Consider the following 23594-nt stretch of genomic DNA (forward strand, 5'->3'; position numbering starts at 1 on the left):
CCTCTTCTGTTGACATTCTTGTTTGAGATGCGTGTTAAGCAAGTTGTAAATAAGCTACTGTGCGGCTACCCGAACGCAGAGAGCTACAGTTAGTAGGTAAATAAGTTATCATTCAGAGCTAGACGTTTCTCATTCAAACAAGAAAGCTTCTCAATCGAACAAAAAATTTATCATTTTAATGAGGAACTTTATCATTGTAATCCACCTTTTTTCCATGTCCCCAAAGGGGCTCTGTATGTAGCATTATACCTTTTTTCCCTGAAAAATATTATAATTTTTTTCTCTCACAAAATTTGTCGTTTCATGGCATATTTGGAAATTTTGATGTTTTTATGTTAAGATTACAATTTATTACATGTAATATTTAGATGTTATTTTTTTGTCACATTTCAAATAAAAATGGCTTTTTGTAATTTAACTTTATTTTCCTAATGTTACAATTTAATTTTCATAAAATTAAATCTTTTCCTCATAATAATTTTCTTATATTCAAACCTAATTCTCTGTATATACAGATTTTTTTTTGTAAATTGGGCCATAATCTTCTAAAATGATACGGGAGGTAAAATAAATTCCTGGGAAATTATGACAATTTCCTTCATAAAATAATCATCTTTCTTCCACCTTTACAGCCGGTTCTAATGTTCCTTAGTACTAAAGAAAACTTGGTTTGCGAATAAAACTGCATGCTTTCTCTTGATTTCCCAGAGCATATTTGGACGTGAAGGAGCTCAAAGAGATCCTGCGCTTGGACGGTTCTACTCACCTGAACGTCTTCTTTGCCAACTCCTCTGATGAAGATCTAGCGGGGGTTGCCACTTGGCCGTGGGACAAAGAAGCCCTCACGCATTTAGGTTAGAATACACACACACACGTGAACTGACACATGCACGCACACGTAAGCATGCAAATATTCGGTGCATATCACATATCAGGCAGCGCAGACGTTTGATTTGGGATAATTACAGTTCAAGCCGCAAGGATTTGTCTTGAATCCTGCTCAAACTGCAAGAAAGCCCAGGTGGTCCATGAATAATGCATTAGGTGACCTATATGTACGTATTGACTGTTTGCAGCCTGCACTTAGTCTACACAGTTTTTGTTCTGGGGAAAAAAAAAAAAAAAAGAAACCAAAATAAATCATTAAAAAAAATTGCCACTATTAATGCACCCTATAACATGTAAAACTTAATTTAGGGTAGGGGGCAGGCAATGAAATCTTTTCTTGGCTGGATGTAAAACTAAACTGAGATAACCTTCTCATGTGTACACATCCTCTCATAAATGCAGATGTTAGTGCATTAATCAATCACATTTAAGCTCATGTGCATTGAGTGTCAGCACATACCTGGGGCCATTCAAAGTGCCTCTGATTAACTCCAGATAAAGTTCAGCTGATCTGCTGTAGTAGGCTTTATATGACACGTTTATAGTCACATCTTACACCACAAGCTTCCACAGCATCACAGGATTTTCATTGGTCAAAGGTATCGGTCATAGAAATATAAAAGAGTTTTCAAGGCATCACATATAAAATGGAACGAGGCAAAGACAGTCCTTTTAGGTTGGCGAAAATATGTCACAGCAGTGATGTTTCACAAGAGCTGGACGTCCCTTGAAAATTGAGGAAAAAATGAGAAGAAAATGGGCATCAAGGCTGCATCATTGAAAGGGCAGCATGCATTTCTGGTAAGTACTGGCTGTTTAGTACATGTGACAAAAAACACGTCTTCTTCATGTCTGGACTATGGGGGAGGTTGGCAAGTGTTTTCTCACAGTAACAACAACAATAATAATAATAATAATATTTTTTGAAAAAAAGCTCAGTTTCATAAGAGCCAAAACACAAAATGGAAATGGTCTGATGGACCCTATGCTAAGCCTTTTGGCTACAGTTCTAAAAGGTATATAGCCTTAACACATCACTACTCATTAGGTACATGCACAAATAGACGACAAATGGTGTTCAAGCACCACTCCATTTTCCCTTGATGATAAAGTGTCACACACACATATGCCCGTGAACACGTTCAAATCAGGAATGTTTGTCAGCACCAAAAGTTTTGTTTTCTTTTTTTTATGTCATAAAACCATGACATTTGAGCACGGATCAACAGATGTCTTATATATAACACATTATCTATTTTGCCTTCTCTCAGGTGGAATTGTCCTGAATCCATCCTTTTATGGCACATTTGGCCACACCGACACCATGGTTCATGAGGTTGGTCACAGTCTGGGCCTGTACCACGTCTTTCGAGGGATCTCTGAAATTGAGTCGTGCAACGATGCTTGTTTGGAGACCGAGCCTTCCATGGAAACCGGGGATCTATGCGCTGACACCAACCCCACGCCAAAATACAAAGGCTGCCACGATCCTGAGCCGGGAAATGAAACCTGTGGCTCACAGCATTTCATACACACGCCTTTCAACAACTACATGAGTTACGCAGGTGAGTGACGGGGTCCTGTTTGTTTTAGTTTTCATATTACTTTACCTTGGAAACATTTGTTGTACAGAGAGCAAATTCTCAAATCATTGAGGATTTGAGATTTTTTTTTAAGGATGCTCTTCAAGCATTGCAATTGAAAGGAAACTAAAAATCATGGCTGATGAGACTAATAAGCTACTACAAAATGTGAGGTTAGAATTATGCACAGCCATTGTTTACTCAGCTGAAAACAAGAAAAGCTTTATGGGGGGCACAAGCCAGTGCAAGCGGGAGGCTGGTCCCAAGCCCAGATAAATGCCGAGGGTTGAGTCAGGAGGGACATCCGTCTTAAAACTTGGTGGTGGAACTGTACAGTACAGAAATCATACAAAGAAAGTGATAAGCTAAAAGAGACGTGATGTAGGGCAAAGGTAGAGGTGCATTACAAAGAGGCAAGTACATCAAACATTCACAGTATGCCTGGTTAGACACTAAAGAAGAAGAAAAGGATATATACAGGTTGGCTAGACAGAGTGATAGCGATGGGAGGGATGTGCAACAAGTTAGAGTGATTATGAATAGAAATGGAAACCTAACCTAATCCTAACCATAGTGTGCTGGATAGATTGAATGAATACTTTGAGCAGTTGATAAATGAGGAAAATGAGGGAGAAGGAAGAGTAGAGGAGCCGAGGGTGGTGGACCAGGAAGTGGCAATGATTACTAAGGGGGAAGTTGGAAAGAGAGACCTGAAGGTGTGTTCCAACTACAGCGGCATCACACTCTTCAGCCTCCCTGGTTAGGTCTATTCAGGGGTACTGGAGAGGAGGGTCCATCAGGAAGTCGCACCTCAAATTCAGGAGGAGCACTGTAGTTTTCATCTTGAGTGCAGATAAGGGGACCAGCGCTTTACCCTCGGTTGGGTTCTCGAGGGTACATGGGAGTTCATGCGATCAGTCTACATTTGATTTGTGGACTTGGAGAAGGCGTTGGACCAAGGTCCTTTGGCGAGTCCTCTGGAGGGTGGTTTGGGAGTATGGTGTACAAATGCCCTGATACAGGCTGTTCAGTCCCTGTATGACCGGTGTCAGAGTTTGGTCCACATTGCCAGTAGTAAGTCAGACTTGTTTCTGGTGAGGGTTGGACTCTCCCCAGGCTGCCTTTTGCCACTGAATCTGTTCATAATTTTTATGGACAGAAATTCTAGATGCAGCCAAGGCATACTGGGGTCCAGTTTGCTGGCCTCAGTATTGCATCTCTGTTTTTGTCAAATGTGGTTCTGGTGGCTTCATCAAGCCATGATGTCCAACTGGAGCTGTTCACAGCCAAGTGTGAAGTGGCTGGGATGAGAATCAGCACCTCCAAATGTGGGACCAAGGTCCACAGTCAGAAAAGGGTGGGTCAATTTACTTTTCTATGTTCCTACCCTCACCAATTGTCATGAGCTGTGGGTCGTGACCTAAAGAACAAGATCCTGGATAGAAGTGGACAAAGTGAGTTTCACCGGCAGGGTGTCTGGGCTCTCCCTGACAGATAGTGTGAGAAGCTTGGTCATCTGGGAGGATCACAGCATAGAGCCGCTGCTCCTCCACATTGAGAGGAGCCATAAGAGGTGGCTGGCACTATTGATTACGATGCCGAGGTGGCTGGCGCTATTGATTAGAATGCCTCCCAGACGTCTTCCTGGGAGGTGATCTCGGGGACGACCCAGGATATGCTGGAGGGATTACATCTCTTGGCTGCCGTGTTAATGCCTTGCGATCTCCCCAAGAGAGGCTGGATGAAGTGGCTCAGGAGAGAGAAGTCTGGGCATCCCCGCTAAAGCTACTGCCCTACTGACATCGGGTAAAGGGTTGAAAATGGATGGATGGAATTATTATTGCTGTAACATTATGTTTTTAAAAAGGTCTTAACAGTTAAATCAATTTAATATCCATGTGGGACCAACAATCTGCAAGTTATTGGCAAATCACTGGCCAAATTAATACAGAGAAGATTATATAGCAAGGCATGTAATTTTGTTGTATGGGAGCAGTGCATCTTATAGGCCGAAGAGCTTTGTTAGTAGGTGTCATTCCATTGCACCATTCCTGCATGAAAGTCTTATCCCACTTGTCTTGTACCACTTCCCATATTTCTGCAAACGACTGCGTTGTCTTCCTTGCAGATGACTCCTGTACCGACTCCTTCACCCTGAATCAAGTGGCTCGGATGCACTGCTACCTAGATCTGGTCTACCAGACGTGGCAACCTGCCTCCAAACCTCCACCGGTGCCGATGCCCCCTCAGGTGGTGGAGCAGCATCACAACTCCATCACCTTGGAATGGTTCCCGCCCATTTCCGGACAATTTTATGACAGGTGAAATGACCAGGATAGGTTGCCTATCAAGGACAATGACTTGGATGTGTGAAATGATCTTTTGTCTAATTGGACATTCCAGACCATTTTTGCCAATGTCGGTATTCAGTATACATTTTTCTTCGTTTGTTTGTTTGCGTCTTGTTCAGCTGTTAGGTCAAGCAGAATGAAAGATCTGAATCCATTTTTGTCAAAAGACTTTTACTGTATCAGTATAGAGTTTATAATCTTCCTCTGTAGTTTCTCAAGTTTCCAGCACTACCGGGGCCCTTGTGAGGATAAGTGGCTTAGAAAATGGAATGGAAGTTTATGTATGCATTTTTTAAAATCAATATAAATTCCTCTTACTTTTTTACTTTTCTGCAAGAAACCCGTTTCGAATATCGGGTTAGTTTCCCTTCGGAAGCTGTATGAATGCCCTGATAGGTGCTTCTGTTTGGGTTAGCAATGGAAGTCAGCGGAGCACAGTAATTCATGTGTGTGCGTGAACGATAGCTTCTGATAACTGAGATAGCTGCAATTCCTACCTTTTTGTTCCTGTGTCAAAAATGGGAGGTTTACATTTTTTCGTTCAAATCGGTGACTGATTGAGAAGCGGCGTCTACTTGAGGAAATACAGTTCCCGTGGCCTGTATCTAAGTTGGTTCCTGTGCCTGTCTCTTGTGTTTCCTAGAGAATTGGGATCAGTGTGTGATAAATGCACTGAGGGGAGAGTTCTACTGCAGTATGCCTCCAACTCCTCCTCGCCCCGACCTTGTGACCCCTCTGGACACTGGTCTCCACTCGAGGCTGAAGGTCGGTACAATGTGTTCGTCATTGTGTACATCTTGATGTCCTACTGTACCTAATAATATAAAGATTACACACGCCCAGTTTTCTATGTTAAAAAAAAAGTGCACTCAAATTGAGGTTTGCCGTTTTGTTTTCTTTCTGAGTCAGAGCTCCAACATGCAAACATTTCACCCACTGATTCATTTCAGAAACGCGCACTCATTAGGTCGACTCCCAACGGATTAAGCTTTAAAGGTACCACCATTCACGTAGCGTGAGGGTTCAAGCCCACGGTTGATGTCAAAGAGCTTGTCTTAAATGAAATTCCCCCATTAAAAACATGGGATTTAGGTGCAATAAAAGCTGACATAAGTGGGATTTCAGTTGATGTTTTTTTTTCCTTTTTTTTTGGTGCACTGATAGCGAAACCCCTTTATAAGAACTTTACAGGGATGAGGTATTTATGCTATTAAAATACTTTGTGTCCCATCTGTGCACCACTGAATCACTCTGGCAGTGCTCACATCAAGCACACTCTCCTGCTATTATGAAGCTAGAATGGCACTAAGAGGCCAGACAATCCTAATTTGTGTCTGATCCCTTCTGCATATGACTGAAGTCGGTCGTTAAGGTTAATGGAATATTCACTGAGAACGTAAGAACAATTTGCAAGGTTTGCAATGTTGACACCTTTATACACAACAAATTACATTGGTATATTCAAATGTAATAACACTCATTGTATTCATTCAATCTTTAGTATTTTTTTTTTATTTTGTACTTTTTATTATTCTCATGAAAAGATTTTTTTTTAATTGATTGGATCAACACTAGATTGCTCATATGTTAGGCTTTATGAAAATATAATGCCCTGGGGGAAAAAAGAGAAAACATCAGTAATTAAACCAATTAAATACTGTAGATAATGAAAATACTTCTTCTCTTAGCCCATGCACTGACCCTGTGCAAATATTTGTGGAAAGTGATTAAATACTTTGCTCATGAAAATGGACATTAAACAAACTCACTTTGTGGAAAATCAATGCAAGTAATGACTGCAACTGTATTTGTTCAAGGAATATTTCGATTAATGACAGTAGTGATTATGATCTTTTCATGTTTATAGTATACAAACTGGAACGCTCGTCCGACCGAAACCTATTACTCATGCGTTATTACACCTTTTTAATGACTACTTTAGCGCTTGCCCTCCTCCACATATCATGACAAGTATATGTGCACACGCCATTCAAGCTTGTGGCCAAACAGCCAAATTTAATGTGTCGCCTTTACCTCGGGTTCTGTGCTGTGTTTGTCTACTCAAGTTGGCGTGCGTGCATGTGGGTGATCTATAGATTATTTGAAGTCACTGAACCTTGCCTTAACACTAGCCATAATGTGTGTACCAGAGGCAAGTCTGGGCATGTCCAACATGCTCTGTGTGTAAACTGTACTCAATTTTCTTTCTTGGAAAGACTCCCTGTTTGTGTCAGCTCCCCATTTCCTCTTAACTGTGCCTGGGCCGGCATCTCGGTGGACTCCCAGCTGCCGGTGTGGGAGAATAATGGCATGTGCAGCAGTAGAGGTTCTCCAAATACACCCGCACATGACTGGAAACCGATGAATTTGCATGTAAACTGTACGGTGCGGCGGCTCATATCTGGCGATAAACGATGCCGTGTTGCACAGCATGTGCGTATGCATTCATGAGAGGAGTGTTCATGCATACACATTGCCCCTCAAAAGGCAGCGTGGTCATCCAGGGTCAGAGTACCTCTCATGTACTTTTATGACTTGATGCGAGTTCAGCAGAAGGTAGGAGAGGAAGTGAGGTTGTGTGCCGTGGAAAGTGACCAAAATATTTAAGACGAATGTGTGCGGTTCGCATCATTCAGAAGGAAAAGATCCTGGCTTGATTGGAAACAGCAGTGTGCATGCATGGGAGTGAATGTGGTGCAAGATCCTGTATGTATATATGCACACGTGCACCATGTAAAAGTGTTGATTGAGTGGGTGCAGCACAAGGGGATGTGCTCACTTTTCTTAGAAAGTTTTATATGTACAGCTAAGAAGTGTTTTTTTCACATCAATATTTACTGTAATTCAGAATATACAAATTTGTTCACGTAGGTAAGCGTGAGACTGTGCCATGTTCCGACAGAATACCATCATAAACGAAGAACCTCCTTGTAGTAAATAAACTGCTTTTGAGATGATTTCCCCCAAACTTTGTAGAGGGATGGAATAAATTCCATTCAACTACTCCAAATATCTTACGTCACTCTTCCTCAACCAAGAAGGAACCAAGAACAAACAAAACAAAAGCTTTTTTTCCATTTGTTTCTCTTTTTGCCATTTCAATTGTGATGGTGCAGTTCCCCCCAAAATGCAAATGGTAAAATCCGGCATTTCTCCTCCTATTATCGTAAACTCCATGAACAAGAAAGTAAACTGTTAACAAGTAAGTGGACAAAGAAATGGAAATTTCATTTGTCATGTTCATTTGAATAGGGACAGATGCTAATTTTAAAAGCTAAAATGGCTGATGTATTTGCTTCAGAGCATTTGTACCTACTGGTAAATATTTTCTCTTTTATCAGAGGACATTTTTTTTTTTACTTTTGAATCATACTGGAGCTCCTTTTGCTTGTCCATTCCTGTGTTATACCATTCTCCATGAACCAGGACATTGTCCGGAAACTCACAGCCACAATTGCAGCGTTCCAAAATTTTAAATGTAACTTAAAGCTGTCATTTGCTTCTTATATGGTAAATATATAAACCTCAGAATGCAACACATGAAGTGTTGCCTCCGTCAAGTGTGCGAACTTGTGAATGCATCGGGCCAAAGGGGATGGAAAGGAGGGGCACGCATGTGGTGGGATTATCTTGTCTGCTTTAGGAGTGTGTAACAGTGTGTGACAGTGAGTCATTCACCATGAGAGCTACTTCCTCGAAAGCAGAACATGTGCATGCCTGGACATATCCCACCATTCACCCACTCCCTTCTTTGAATGCGGAGGCAGACACTTGCGTTCATCCTCGGGTGCTGGCTAGCTTACGTTTTTGGGTGGCTGTCATAATTTACAACAAACAGGGATGAATTGAATGGTAATGTCTTTACAGAAAAATAAATAATGAGGAAAAAGTTATTGATGATTTAAGATAGATTTAAGTAATTTTTTTGGCTGCTTTTTTTCTTCTCAATATTTAATATTTTAACATTTTTTCTGGGGACAAACTGTGTAACTTTATTACTTTCAATTGGTAAGAAAGCTGGTGTATGTGCAATAATAATGGTAGTTGTTATTATTATTATTATAACTATTAGTATTATTATCATGAACATTCAATTTTATAATAATAATATTTTTTTTAATCATTATTATCCTATGTATGGACTCTTTCAGGAGAACTCAAGGACATCCTAATGAGCTTAAATACAACAGCAGAAATAAAATAACACACAAAAATAGAAACACTCTTTCAAAATAATAATAATAAAATAATAATAATGATAATAAAATCAAAAGTAAAATGTACCATAACTAAATGAAAATATTGCAGTTTTTGCTTTTTTTATTTTTTATTTTTGTGTCCACTGTGACATTATACAATTATGTGTTTGAATCCAAAGTCTTAACAATTACTACTTGTATTATTTTCTCTGGATGCGCTGTGTAATTTTATAAGATTGACAACAGAGCATCAGAGTATGCACAATAAGAAAAAAAGAAAAGAAAAATCATCATCCTTTCTACAAGCGCAAATACAGCAATAATTCAAAAGATATGAAAAAGAAAAAATAGACCAAATTGATAGATATATCTAGATATATAAATTAATGTCTTATATCTGAAAATTTTAAATGAAAAATAAGATGTTGTGGCTTTAGTACTTCTAAAGCACTGTGGTTTTGAATAGACCTGCATTGTTTTGAAAAATAACCAAAAAAAAAAGACAATAAATGCATTCGCATCTGTAAACATTTTAACAGCAGTGCCAGCACAGGAGTTGAGGCACAACAGCACAATTGCTCCTTGAAAACTAAACAAGAACGAGGGCTGCAGCAGGAGGTCACCGAGTAAACTGAAGCACTCAGAATATTTCAGCAAATACTTCTCTACCAGCCTCACTCTTGTCTTTTTTTCCACATTCTTTCTTCTTTCATTTACCTCCACTCTGGCCACACACGCAGTTACAGTACAATAATAAATGTGTTGAGATAATGTGGCTTGGAAAGCATATTCAGTTTTCACTTGATTAAACAGTGGAATTTTGCACAGTGCCCAGAAATGAGGTTAGCAAATGGCTTCGTCTCTCGCCAGCTTGGAAGTGCACTAAAGGAAATCGGGGGAGAACATAGTGTCTACCGCTTACTGGCTTCTCAAAGTGCTTGATGAATGTTAGTGTACGTCACTTGGGATAATGCCGACTCCAAATATGGAGCGAGTGTGACTGTTCTGGTTGTAATGACTTTGCTGAACTGAGAGCCCTTTACACGGGGCCCCCTCTCGCAAGGTACACACCTCGATCGACTTTGAAGAACTCACAATGAACTCTCAGTTTCACATCCACTTTCGTGTTGCATGAGGTGCGCATGTTTGTGTGTGTGTGTGTAGGGGGGGGGTGAGGGGGGTGGTGATACAAACTCTCGACCCTTCAGCCTTCCCGAAGAAGCTCCATACCCTTAAATTCACACCAGAGAACATTACGATATCCCAAATGGATTTTGTGCGCCATTGTACCATGGATATAAAAATTCCATATATCCCTGTTCGTAAATCATTTTTTTAAACTCAATTTAAAAAAAAAAGGAAATGTTTTCAAAAGTGTAGGTAAAACTTTTCAGAATTAACCGTTCAAATTCACTCATCTTGATTGAAAGTTCGCCCCACTTTTACGCCATCACAAGTACTTCTGCTTAACCTCAAATGAATCTCAGCTGTTGTCGTTGTTTTTTCCTGAGAATTTTGATGGTTTTTGGGCACAGTTCTAAAAGAAAAACAGCCCCGAGCATGACACTTGCACCACCATGGTACATTGATAGGTGTGGTATTCGGATTGTGATGTGTTTGTGCCAAACATATCTTTTGCAATAATGGCAAAAAGGTTTACCCTTGATTTCATCCGACCATGTGACATTTTCCTCACATGGATCTGGGAGATTTAAAGTGTGTTTTTACAAAATCTAGCCAGACTTGGATGTCTTTATTTGTGAGTTGAAGCTTCCATCTCGCCACTCCGCCCCACAGCTCAGTCATATGAAGAAGATGGGGGGAATGTACATATGTAAAGTTTACTAAACAGCATGAACTTTCTGGCAATTCCTGCTGCTGCTTTAATGGTGTTGCCATCTTGGCAACCTCCCTGACCATTTTTTTTTTTTTTTGCCTCTCATCACTTTTACCGGGACAGTCAAGTCTTGGTATTGTCACTCTCGCTGTGTTCCATGGTATCGTTCATGCTTCGAAAACTATTTTGTCATCTTCTCTTGACTGATACCTTTGAACAATGAGATACTTGTGATGTTGTAAAAGCTCTCTGTGGACCAGCTTTGTGGTGTAAGATGTGACTACAAAATTGTCAGGCAAAAGCCCATAACTGTCAGAGTTGAACTTTATTTAGGGTTAATGAGAGGTGGAAATCATGGAAGGTGTTTCCTGGCTCACATTTAATGAGTTTCAATTTGACTCGGTTCACTTTACGCGGCCTCGCCATTATACTGGATTTTGTGTGTGTGTGTGTGTAATTTTTTACAGTGTAGCAGCTTCATTTTTTATAGCATATGAATGCACATTGTGTTCTGGATCTTGATTTGCTAAAGGATACTCCACATTGTGCTTTGCGTCATGATTAGCTGAGGGATTGTAAACCATTGTCAACTGCCTTAAGTACTGGGACTGCTGCCCTGGGGGCGACCGGCGGCCTCGTGGTGTTTTGGCGCATCCGCACAATGGGTCTCAACTTTGTAGAAAGCCATGACATGTTGCACAAAGCAAAGTTTTCTAAGACTGAGCCAGTAGCTTCACAGTCACAAAAAATTGAGTGGCATTCATGTAATTACTTCCAAAGCCTAATTTCACCTCGAAGATGTAAGAATATTTTGGATTGGGGCCTAATGAACGCAGCCATCCTGTTCACCCCAATAAAATAAGTCAGATTTGTATGAAGTCGCAGCAAAGACAACTCAACATAAACCCAAAAAACATATGTAAGAAAATTAAACAAAACGTAGTCTAAATGAAAACAAAACAACCACCAACACACACAAAAAACATGTAATGTAAATGAAAAAAAATTACTGGAAATTAAAAAAAAAGATCTAAATGATCGAAATACGAATGAATGAAAAAACAAACAAAAAAAATTCTACACAGATGTCACTCACCGTGGCTATTTTTGGGAACATAATCCCCACGTTAAATGAGGGAACGCCGTATTTCCATTTTAGTTGTTGATCAATAATGACCAATCATATTTGAGAAGCATCTGCACAAATTGCAGAATTGACAGTGCTCCTAATTATCGCACTTCTAGACACTTTAAACTGCTTTCTTAAATGACTGCTTCCTTCAGTTTCTTGCAGTCTGAGCCATTTGCACTGTGGTCACTGTACCAGACGGCACAATTGTCACCAAAAAAAGAAAAAAATGATGATCATTACATTACTAGTAACCTTTTATTGCTCAGTGATTCTCTGTACTCTGTTTTTATGTTCTTATGCCTCAAGAAGTCTTTTTTGTCAAATTCTAAAATTCTATTTCGATACTAGAGCAGCGCCAAACACCAGAGACAAATTTATTGTATGTTTTTGACACACTTAGCAACTAAAGATGATTCTGATTGTATTTGGAGCTTGTCCTGAATTGTGTCACGAGTAACTGCAGCCTATTCCAGTTGACTTCAGGCAAGAGATATTTTACACAGTTGCCACTCAATCAAAGGCACATATTGACAAGACAAATACCAAGTCACTTTCACTCAGAATTTCCAACTATTAGCAACTAGCAATTTATACTCCTCAATTCCCCCAAGAAGCACATGTGGTAGGACCTACCCACCGTGTACATGCAATCTCCAAACAGAACTCTTCAAACGGATATTTGCTCTCAGATCTCCTGACTCTAAGGCAGATGTGTAACCACTAAACCACCACATTGCCAGTAGTTTGTTTGGTTTTCTAAACATGTTTTGACTTCCGTGACTTTCTCCCACAGGCCCTCCTGATGTCGAGCAGGCCTGTGAACCAAGTGTACGCACCTGGAGCCCTAATGCGGGGTTTGAGCACGGCATCGTCGGCCTGTCTGAGTGCCCACTCCAGGGCTGCATGCTTCAGCTGGAGTTCCCCCACCCACTGGTGCCTGACTCGCTGACCGTCTGGGTCACGTTCTTCAGCCCTGACGAAATGGCACTGCCGGCTATACACAATATATTGCTGCTCACCGTCAACGGCAACAACATCTCGCTAGGCCCCAGCAATGTCTTCTGCGACACGGCGCTCACCCTGAAGCTGGACGTTGAGGAGCAAGTCTATGGGGTGCAGTTCTTCACTATGGAGCAGCACCTGGAGATAGACGCTACCCTCTTGGCATCCAAACCAGACTGCTCTCTGTGCCATGACTGCCAACCACTGCGTTACCGTCTGCTGCGGCAGCCGCCCTTCACCCACGCGCCACATGGTCTCATTTTCAATGAACCCTCACGTCAATATATAGACAGGTGAGTGACCTGGTAGGTAAATTGCTTTTTGACTCAACGGTCCGTGTTTAGTGTAATGCTGCCTTGGAAAATCGACAGAATAACACCTTCAGGCAAGACCGTGGCCTAAGGTTTTTGACAAAAAGACCCTTAATCACAATCCAGATTTGGTGCCTGTAAAATTCCTGAAAAGGAACAGGCGCCTGTTTACTATTATCAATACATTCCCTGTGAATTTGGAAAGAGTATTCCAGGGAAGTCCGGAAACCGGGTAGTGGTTTCTTAAACACTTGCTTTAAAGTGGAAGTGTAATTTGGGATTTTTAAATGTGACAGTGAGTGGATGTGGGTGTGTTTGCATGACCAAACTACCCTCACAAACATGGTCTTGCAATAGCAGATTTCCTTTTCGACACCCTCGAGAAAAATGAGCGAACCACCACTTCACTTGCAGTTTCAAACCTGCGGTCAGACTTGTATTTCCAAAGTTGCGGGTCAATCGTTGCCCACATTTGTTTTTTCCCCTGTTCCGTGAAGCAAGGGCAAACAGATGGCTTGTTGAAAGTATTATATGCACACTGTGGTGAGAGTTTAGTGCTTTGCTCCCGCGGAATGCGCTGACTCGTCAAAGATTTGTGCTATACGTGGCACTGATGCGTGTTGTGCCATCTCACTATCGTGCTGTCAGCGCAGTTCACATGAGAAAGAAAATCACCTGATAAGATTCCAAAGGGTGAGTATAAGTGTTATGCAAGAGGGAAAAATGATATTTGCATTGCATAAAGCACCCTCACAACAACTTCCTGGTTTTTGGAGATTAAGATTTTTTTTTTTTTTGTGGCGAGGTTTTGGCACACCTCAGTGATTATTGACTTACTGTAGGTAGTTTAAAAGCTGTGGTGTATCATGCGCTGCGGTTGCATTCCTGTGGTAGATGTCGGTGGCACTGGTGGACTGTTTACCTTCTTGAGTGCATATGGAATGTTGTAACTGGTCAGAGAGGTTTACTAGCTTGATTGCGACAAAGAAAACACGATTACTTTTACAGAACAGAGCACTTATAAAGGGAATTCTGAAAAACATAGTCCCTGGCATTTGGGACCCTCGGGAAACTGTTTTGGAAAAAATGTTTTGCTGCTTGTTTCTTGCTTCTTCATTCTTGGGGTGTGCGCTGTGATTGATTTCTACTGTCAGGCCGCTGGCCTCTATCTGAACGGGGTCAAACTGAGCAGGAGGAGCAATTGGATTTTGCAGCTCCATTCTTGGGTAGCGGTTTGTTTGGAATAGCCTGAGGTTGGAAGGTCAAAGCAAAAGAATAAATTATGGTCCAAAATCTGGATGTGTGAAAGGCAGAGGCAATGCATAAGGTTGAAGGTTGGAGTATTTGGGGTTAAATCATTGCAGAGAGCCAATAGGTAATGGAAGCGAACATTAAGGGGTTGGAAAAAGCATGAAGTTGAGTGGGGGCTGGAGCGGTGTAGTTGGTCCGACCCCATTCAGGCAAAGAACCCCAGTTGATTGGCTAATCCTCACAGTGATGTGGTTTTCAAAGCTGTCAGTGGGTCAAAGGCTATCGCAGAGCTGATGTGAGGGGACCTCCCAGAGAAGTAACTCCCCAGACCTCCTATGTAATTGGGAAGACCCTGCCTGGGATTGACAGCTCTTTCCCATAATATCTCTTGACAATAACAATAGCTCCTTTGCTGAGGGGTCTACAAAACACGGATCAATCAGGCTACACCAGCTTTAAAAGTAGATGCAATTAAATCAATTCTTCCAAGTTATCCTTTTTAGTAAATTACCCCAATTCATCCATCGTCTAGATTTAGTCTTCAACCAATATATAACGTCTTTCACACTGGCCATCATTGATTTTTTTTCTTCCTGTGTATAAAGCACCAGTGCAGAATGGGAGGTCAACTGGCAAGTGTTCCAACTGCAGATGTAGTTTCAGTGACAGACTGATTGTCACAATTTGTCCATGAATCTGTGAAGGTTAAGTAGTTTGGGCACTGTATAGTGTAGCTAAAGCATTAAATCAGTGCACATTTACCCTAATGTAAATAAGGGATGTAAGATTCTAAAGATTGTCTACTGTTTCTACTGTTATCCATGCCAATTTAATCGGAAAGTCATGTGAAAGGGCCTTGTGATTTTCTTCAAAGACTGAAAATTGGAAATTTGGTGCAGTTTATTAATTGTGCCAGAATTAGGGGTTTAAAATTTTAAAACAAAATATGCACAACATCACCATATTACATTAGACTTTTGCATCCCAATTTAGAGCGCAGTTTTGCCAGCATCTGCAACAAGAACTTCATTTATTTTACTTGATAGCTTAAAGTTTGTGAAAGGGGGAATGTTCAGAAAAAGTGAACATTTCTTGACACTATTCTGCAGTGGTGATTCACATCCATCAATCCATTCATGATCTGAGCTGCTTATCCTCACATGAGTATCACGAGTGCTCGAGCCTATCACAGCTGTTTTGGCCAGTCGGAGGGATACACCCTGAAGTGGTTGCAAGCCAATCCCGGAGAACATCAAAACAAAACCATTTGCACTCACAATCACACCTAAAACCATTTTAAGGTCTCCTATTGTCCATCCATTATTCTGAACTTCTTATCCTCACAAGGATTGCGGGAAATCTCCAATTAATCCATGTTTTTGGGATGTGGGAGGAAACTGGAGGCAAAGAGAGGACATGCAAACTCCACACAGGCAGGCCTGGGATTTGAACTCCAGTCCTCAGAACTGTGAAGCAGATACCTTAACCAGTCACTCGCTCCCCCTCCCCCAAAAAAAACAAAAAAACCTATCAGCAGTAACAGCACAGACATTGCGCAAATAGGGATAATGATAATAAAAATTTGCAATGTCAGATTGCAATTCTTTCATCGATGGGTCGACATCTGGCCAATAAAAAATGTTTGTCTCTGAATGAGAACAAGATATAGCTGAATGCAGCCCATTAAGATCAGGGATTGGCAACTAAATTAATTTTTGGAACAATTTTTTTTCCTGACAATTGCATCCCAAAATTAGGTGTCCATCAGGTAGTCCCTGCTTTTGCAAAAAAATTGAGTTGTTTATTTTGCAGAAGGTCCCTAGCACAAATTTTAAGCCAATTATAGACTCAAGCGCTGCTGTTGTTGTTATGGCATATACATTTGTAGTGACAACACATCCACCCACCATTTTTTCTGTTTGATTCAGAAATTGTCCTCCACATACTACATGTGATGTAGTAGGAAATCTCGTTATGAGATAGATATGGGTGTGTGAGAACTGAATGCTCATCATTTATCGTCCAGTTAACTTTCTCTCACTCATCCCTGTCCATCCCAACACAAACTAATGGCCTGATTCACATCAAGCCTCACTTTCAAAAACAAGATTACCAATATAGTTAATAGCATACTTGTCAGTCATGTCAAAATCTTATGAATGTGTTATTTTGAACAATTTAAAATCAATATATAAAAGTGTTGATTTTAAATTGCAATTCCCAACTGGCGCACCAGATATAATTATCGGCGGGCCAAGACTTGGCCCCCAAGCCACTTGTTGCCGACCATTGCCATAGATGAATATCAGCTGATGTACTGACAAAGCAACTGATATCTTTTTTTATTTATATTTCTTGCTCTTGTAAAGGTTTGTCGTTTTTTCTTATCCAAGATCTGTTAGCAAAGACAACCAAGCAGATTCAAGGAACACCTTCATATGAACAGAAGAAGAGACATCAACAACTCTCCTTTTAATCTAAGTAGTTCGGCACTTGCAATCTTTATTTGGTATAGTTTTTTATCCACTTTGTACCAGACTTGTAGAGGGACTCAAGATACAACTCCTCATTCCTTTCTGACAAGCTTCTTGAGAAGAATGTCTGTGTCTACAAAAGGAAGAAATCTTATCAGCGATAAAAACATATATGGCTGACTTCTTTGCCGGCATGTAAACGGATTATGAGTGTCTCGTTTTACCCTTCATCTTTATCGTCCCCAAACATTACTGTCAGCAACAGCAATGAAAGACTTCACTCTTCTATTCTCTCTACACTAAATACGTCAACTGTTCCCATTTCACAGAGGAAAAAAATCAGAGCTTTTAAAAGGAATTCTAGGAAGTCTGTGAAGACAAAAGGATTACACCATATATATTGAGATTTCTTGATCCTGTCATCCTCAAGTTCCAGAACGGGATGACAATGACATCCAAGCTGATTGATTGATGGTTTGACCTGTAGTCGTGGATATGGCTATTCAGCCAGCATGGTGTTATGCCTTAGGCCTATTGCCTAACTGTCTCTCGTTGTTTTATTTTTACTGTACTCCTCTGGCACAGAAAATCCCTTTGATTAGCTTGGACCAACAGTATATAAATAAATCTGTCATGCTTGCTTCATTGCATGACATCAACCAGAGAGAAGTCTTTCGTAGTATGAGACACATACTGTATATCGAATCAATAAAAAAGCAATTTTTTTTAAAATAGGATTCTAAATTAACTTTAGACTGGTATTACTATCATTATTGACTCTTAATAATTAAGATAAAGTCCACTCTCCAACCATCGTTACATATTGGTACTGTAGTACCTCAAAGACAGCCGCAATCTTTCCGAGACGCTGGTTGTACTGCGACTCAGTCCCATCGAGATCAGTTCTCTTTAGAATAATTTGTTTTAGAGTAGAAACTGTCGCCATCATAAAACTTGTATTATTGTTTTCTTAATGTAAAATGTTCAAACATGACAAGCATTTAGCAGGTAACAAGTTCTTGTCCCTGACTGACAACACCAGACACTAACAAAGCGGTCTACCTTTTACCCTGTAGAACAACACAAACTGATTGCCTTGAATGATTGACAACAGTGTAAGAGCAATATCAAAAGCATTTGTTTAAGAAAATACTGCATCAGAGTCTTATCAAGACAACTGTTATAGAACACAAAACTGTAAGTTGAAACTTAACTCAATGAAACTTTTAACAGCACGAATGATTGGCTAACAGAAGCAAGGTCACACTTGACTACAGGCAATCTCCAACTAACACTCGCTTAATGCTGGACAAAAGTACTTGGAGTCTTTTCAAACTGGTTTTCCAGTTGTTAAGGCTTCTTCGTACTCCCGCATACAGCAACTGCACTGACATCACTGCGGGTCTCCTGCGCATAGTTTGCCTTTAAACTTGAGTGCAACCCACGCTTTCAGTTTTGAAAATGTATCGCAGTTCTTCTCCAAATGTTGCTACGGCTGGTATTGGCCAGAATGTCATAATGTGGCGTTTGTTCAGCACATTTTGGTCATTTCCGGTAGCCATTTTTACTTTCTTTTCTGTAACAATGAACAAAGCAACAACAATGCCGACCCTGGATGTGCTTCTCCTTGTGCAAATGGACCAAAATGACCAGATGATACGTTTAATTATGCTCCAAAATCGATCGAGAATGTGGCAATGTAAGTGGTATGTGGAGCCCGGAGAAATGGTGAGTATGTCATCACATCATGTGACTGAACGGACCAATCACAAGAGATGAGCTCCGCGCAGCAACTCTTTCTGACATAAGTTGCGGAGGTGCTCCTTGGCAACAAATGCATAAGTTACGTGATGCAATGTGTGCATTGTCGACCACGGGAGCATACATTGGCCTATATTCTTCTCTTGCCACCATAGTTCCCACTGATTTTATCCTTTGATGCTGGCTGAAGAACTGAAGTGTCCTGTGTGCTTGCAAGATATGCTGGCATCAAGGATGGTGAGGTTTGAAACAAAACAAACGAAAAAAAAAAAACAATCTAACTTTGAGGTATTATTCGACAAATTGTACAGCTTTAAAGCACCCATGTGAATAAAGTGTTACCATCTTGGAAATCATTCATCCACTCATTTTTTCATATTGGCAAGACATGGATGGTTGACTGCCATCATCTTCTTTCCAAAACCTGAACGGTGAAACTTCTTTATCCCACAACGAAGTGGTCATTTTAACCCAACAGCTATGAATGAGAAATTGAAATAAAAACTCAAACTTTCGCAACCACATTGATTGGAGCCCATTGTTTCTGTTTGTCTTCCATCAAATGCATCATTGTCCATGTGTTGCCAGGACAGGAAGTGTTGTGGTAATTTTTGTGGAACTCCGTTGAGTCATCGAACTGATCATTGTGTTGTGCACATGTAAGCGAAGCTCTGTTAGCGACAGTGGCTATCATTGTGATGGAGGTACTGGCAGTTCAAGCAACTGTGGTCGAGGCAGGATGTGAGTCACAACCCAGCGGCCACCGGACTTGTTTTATTGTTGGAATAGATTTTAGGGAGTGCAAGCTGATCAACGTGAATACGAAATTTAAACAGATGATAAGATGCTAAGCTAATTCACAGAGAGGGATTTTTCATAGATTCTCCTGTTTAATTGGAGCTACCGCATACCAGTACCGCATACTTGACCATTTAAGGTCTAAGATACTGTTTTAAAAGAGTCAATATATATTGTGTATATATATATATATATATCCATCCATCCATTATCTTTGCCACTTATCCACCTGAGGGTCGCGGGGAGTGCTGAAGGCTACCCCAGCTGTTAACCCTGAACGGGTTGCCAGCCAATCGCAGGGCACATCGAGACAAACAGCTGCACTCACAATCAGACCTGAGGCAGTTTAGAGTGTCCAATTAATGTTGCATGTTTTGGGGATGTGGGAGGAAACCGAAATGCCTGGAGAAAAGCCACCCAGGCATGGAGAACATGCAGACTCCACACAGGCGGGGCCGGGATTGAACCCGGGTCCTAAGAACTGTGAGGCCAATGCTATACCAGCTGAACCACCGTGCCACACTATATATATATATATATATATATATATATATTTTTTTTTTTCTAAACTTGTGCCTTTATATATATTCATTTATATTATAAAATACAGAAAGTCAGGCAAAAACTTTTGTCTGAATGCAATGTGTTGAAAAAATACACTAGGCATGGAAATATGTACAAGACCGGCCAAGGACCAGCACTGGAGATGTCATAAATAAAATACCATTACAGAAATACATTTCACCCAAACTCTTCTCACACAGTAATCAAAATCAGTCTTTGAGATTCAAATCCACTGTGCTGTATATCCTGCTACACATTAAAACACTACAACGTTGTTGCCTTTTTTTTTTTTTTTTTGGAATTCCATGGGATATTCCTACCAAACTTGATGGTTCACATGAAACAATCTACTGTATCTATCAGATTTATTTGGCCCTAATCTACCAACTCTGCCCCTATCCTTGGATCTTCCTTACCCTTGCTATGATTAAACAAAACATATCCTGTATACACGTGTCTCCTGTTACACATTAAATGTAAAAGATATAGGATTTATTATGCTTAAATACGAAACTGATTTTTTTTTTCAATTATGAACATATTTTTAGTCTGGAGAGTTTCTTTATACACTACACAGAATATATTACAAATATTCGTAGCCTGTACAAATATCACATGCAAAAAACTATTGGGCTGTTATAATTAATGAAAATAGTTGATGAGTAGATCTCAGGAATACTGTCTCTTTTTTAAAACAAGACAATGGTGGCATTTCTCTAACATATTTAAATGGAGTGCATATGCCATAAAATAAAATAGTTGACAACTGGAACTAAGGAGATGGGATGTTATTTTTTCCAGAGCTATTTACTGTGGGAAACAGAAAAAAAAAAAATCAGAAGCAACGTCTAATTACATACATAAGCAACAAAGCAAAAAATGTACAAATAAAACGGAAAAAAAAGATCCGTATTAGAAAAAAACAAAAACAATAATCACTACATACTCTGTAAAACTGTTTGAAACATTGAATTACTTGTTGGACGCACATCATTGCGTGATTTAGGACATCTGAAAGCCAAATGCAAAACTTAAATGAGAAACCATGACCATAAATGGCAAATCAACAATAAATGATAAACCCAACTATAAGCCAATAAGAAAACTGTAAACAACACAACTGCAAATGGGGGTGCTACAGATTATTTATGAAGGACAGGATAGACTCATAAGGCTTTTTTTGTTGTTTAATAACATAACCAGGACAACTCATGACAGCACCCTTGCTTGCACTTGTACAGTTTTTGCTTGCTTATGGTTTACAGTTTTTCATTTGTCGTTTGATTTTTCCCTTTTCATTTTTACAATTTTTTGGGGGCTTGTTGATAGTTTTAAGTTTTCTCATTTAAGTATTGTTTTTTTCCTTTCAGACCTTTTATTTTCAGCCTTCCTTATCATGCCGACTCAAGAAACCTTCATGGCGACATACACCCGTAAAGTGAGTAGTCCTCAATAATTCCAACCATTTCGCTTGTGTGTTCCTCATGATGGTTCTTTGACTCGCTATGATGCGCAAGCAAAGGGAGCGTCTGTGGGCATTGTGTGTTTTGGCTTGTGGAAGCATCTGCTGCTGAAAAGATGCTGCAACACAGAGCGTCCCGACACATGCAGTTTTCCACCAGGCTGGTCCAAGTGTCGTTACAGTGTATAATCTTTTTGTAATTGCGGTTCTCTCTGACGTTGCTTTGAGGCTTCCCATTTTCCTGAAATGCATAAGCGTTTTTGTGATGTCTGTCTCTCCGTCTCTGTCTGTCTGTCTATCTCTCTGTTTCTGTCCCTCTAGGGATGTCGAGCCCCATGTTGCGTACACCTATCAGGTCCAGACCATCTCTAGTCTGAGTGAAAGCGAGCCTTCACCACCTCTGGTGCATGAGCTTGGGGCAACCTACTGTGGCGATGGTTTGATCCAGAGGTGAGCCAATTCTACAATATTCACTTCAGATATTTTCCCCAATAGTTGTCGATGAAGTGTGCTTGAACTGGAGCTTGTACTGAGGCAGTGCCTACTTTCCGCGTCGATGAAATGCTCCTCGATCTTGTTGCCTTGAACCTCGTGTTAGATACAATATGCATTCTTGTAGCAGGGTATACTCATACTATTTTTTTACAATGTGAGCATCTCTACACATAACGAGGAACTAATAAGAATCTGAATCAGAATTAGTTTATTGGCACTTTCAGTCAAGTATAGATTCAAGACTAAGAATTATTCTCAGCTCAATGTTGCAATCTGAAACATAGAGGGTACTAATAAAAATATATACAAATATAGAGAAAAAGGAAAATAAACAATGCCCAAAAAGAAAAAAAAACAGTGGTATACAGTGGGTGGGCAGTTTTAATGGGTGATATCGGCCGTCTTTAGTGTTCATAACTCTGATAGCTGGACGAAAGAAGCTGTTCATCTGGTGGGACTTTATAGATATCGTAGCCTCCTGCCTGAGGGGAGAGGGTCGAATGGGCTGTGGCCAGGGTGTGTAGGGTCAACTATAAGCCGACCTTCACTCCCCCGTGTCCTGGAGTTACACAAATCCTAGATGGATGAGATCCTGCAGCCAATCACCTTCTCAGCAACACACACAGTGAGATACAGTCTGTGCTTGTTCTTAGTAGTGGTACTAGTGTACCACACAGTGATGGAGGAGGTGAGGGAGGACACGTTGATGGCCATGTGGAACTGCTCCAACGTCTTGGGTGGTACCTCGAGTTTCCATAGCTGTCGCAAGAAGAACATACTGTGGTGGGCCTTTTTTGATCAGGGTGCTGTAGGTCAGCTCCCACTTGAGATCCCCAAGAAGCCAAACGAGTCCACAATGGAGACGGTAGAGTCTGAGGGTTAGGGAGAACCATGGGGCTGTGTCTTTGTCATCATCTACAATCGCCTTCTTTGTTTTATGCGAGATAAGCTCCAGGTTGTTGCGGTAGTACCAGAACACCAGCCGGTCCTGTAGGCACACTCATCGTCGTCTGAAATAAGCCAAATGAGGGTTGTGTGGTAGCATTTTGGGTGCTAAAGTATATTATTGAATTTTCATATACAGTACACATCCCACCATCTGGAAAATAAAATGCGTGGCAATTTCATGCATTTGGCAAGAATCCACATATGTCTGCATGCATAATCATATTTTTGAACGTGCAACTCTTAAGTAAATCAGACCCATATTGTGTGATGTACAAGAGATGATCAAAACAACACAACACACACCTAATCATATCCTCCACTCCTAAACATAAAGTCTGTCATAGTCCCAAAACTGACCTGTGAGAAGCAGTACTGTGCCACAGGGGTTTCAAGCTGCTAGAAAGCAAAAAGTAGAAAGTGTAAAAGTAAGTGGTAGTAGTTTTAGTAGTGGTAGAAAATACTAGGCTAAATATTAGGTTGCCTGGTGACTAGGTTGTGGTTGAAAACTCTTCTTCTTGTTGTTTTAATTGTTGTATAT

General features: G+C 40.4%; 1 protein-coding gene across 1 annotated transcript in view; it reads left to right on the top strand.

Moving 5' to 3' along the window:
* pappaa (pregnancy-associated plasma protein A, pappalysin 1a) overlaps positions 1 to 23594 on the top strand; it is a 101850-nt gene that overhangs the window by 19638 nt on the left and 58618 nt on the right. The window contains exons 3-8 of the mRNA XM_061801408.1: positions 709 to 854; positions 2160 to 2453; positions 4600 to 4792; positions 5466 to 5587; positions 12784 to 13285; positions 21935 to 22063. Coding sequence (XP_061657392.1) covers positions 709 to 854; positions 2160 to 2453; positions 4600 to 4792; positions 5466 to 5587; positions 12784 to 13285; positions 21935 to 22063 — 1386 coding nt within the window. The remainder of the gene's footprint in view (positions 1 to 708; positions 855 to 2159; positions 2454 to 4599; positions 4793 to 5465; positions 5588 to 12783; positions 13286 to 21934; positions 22064 to 23594) is intronic.

Source organism: Syngnathoides biaculeatus, chromosome 17, assembly GCF_019802595.1.
Source record: "Syngnathoides biaculeatus isolate LvHL_M chromosome 17, ASM1980259v1, whole genome shotgun sequence".
NCBI lineage: Eukaryota > Metazoa > Chordata > Actinopteri > Syngnathiformes > Syngnathidae > Syngnathoides > Syngnathoides biaculeatus.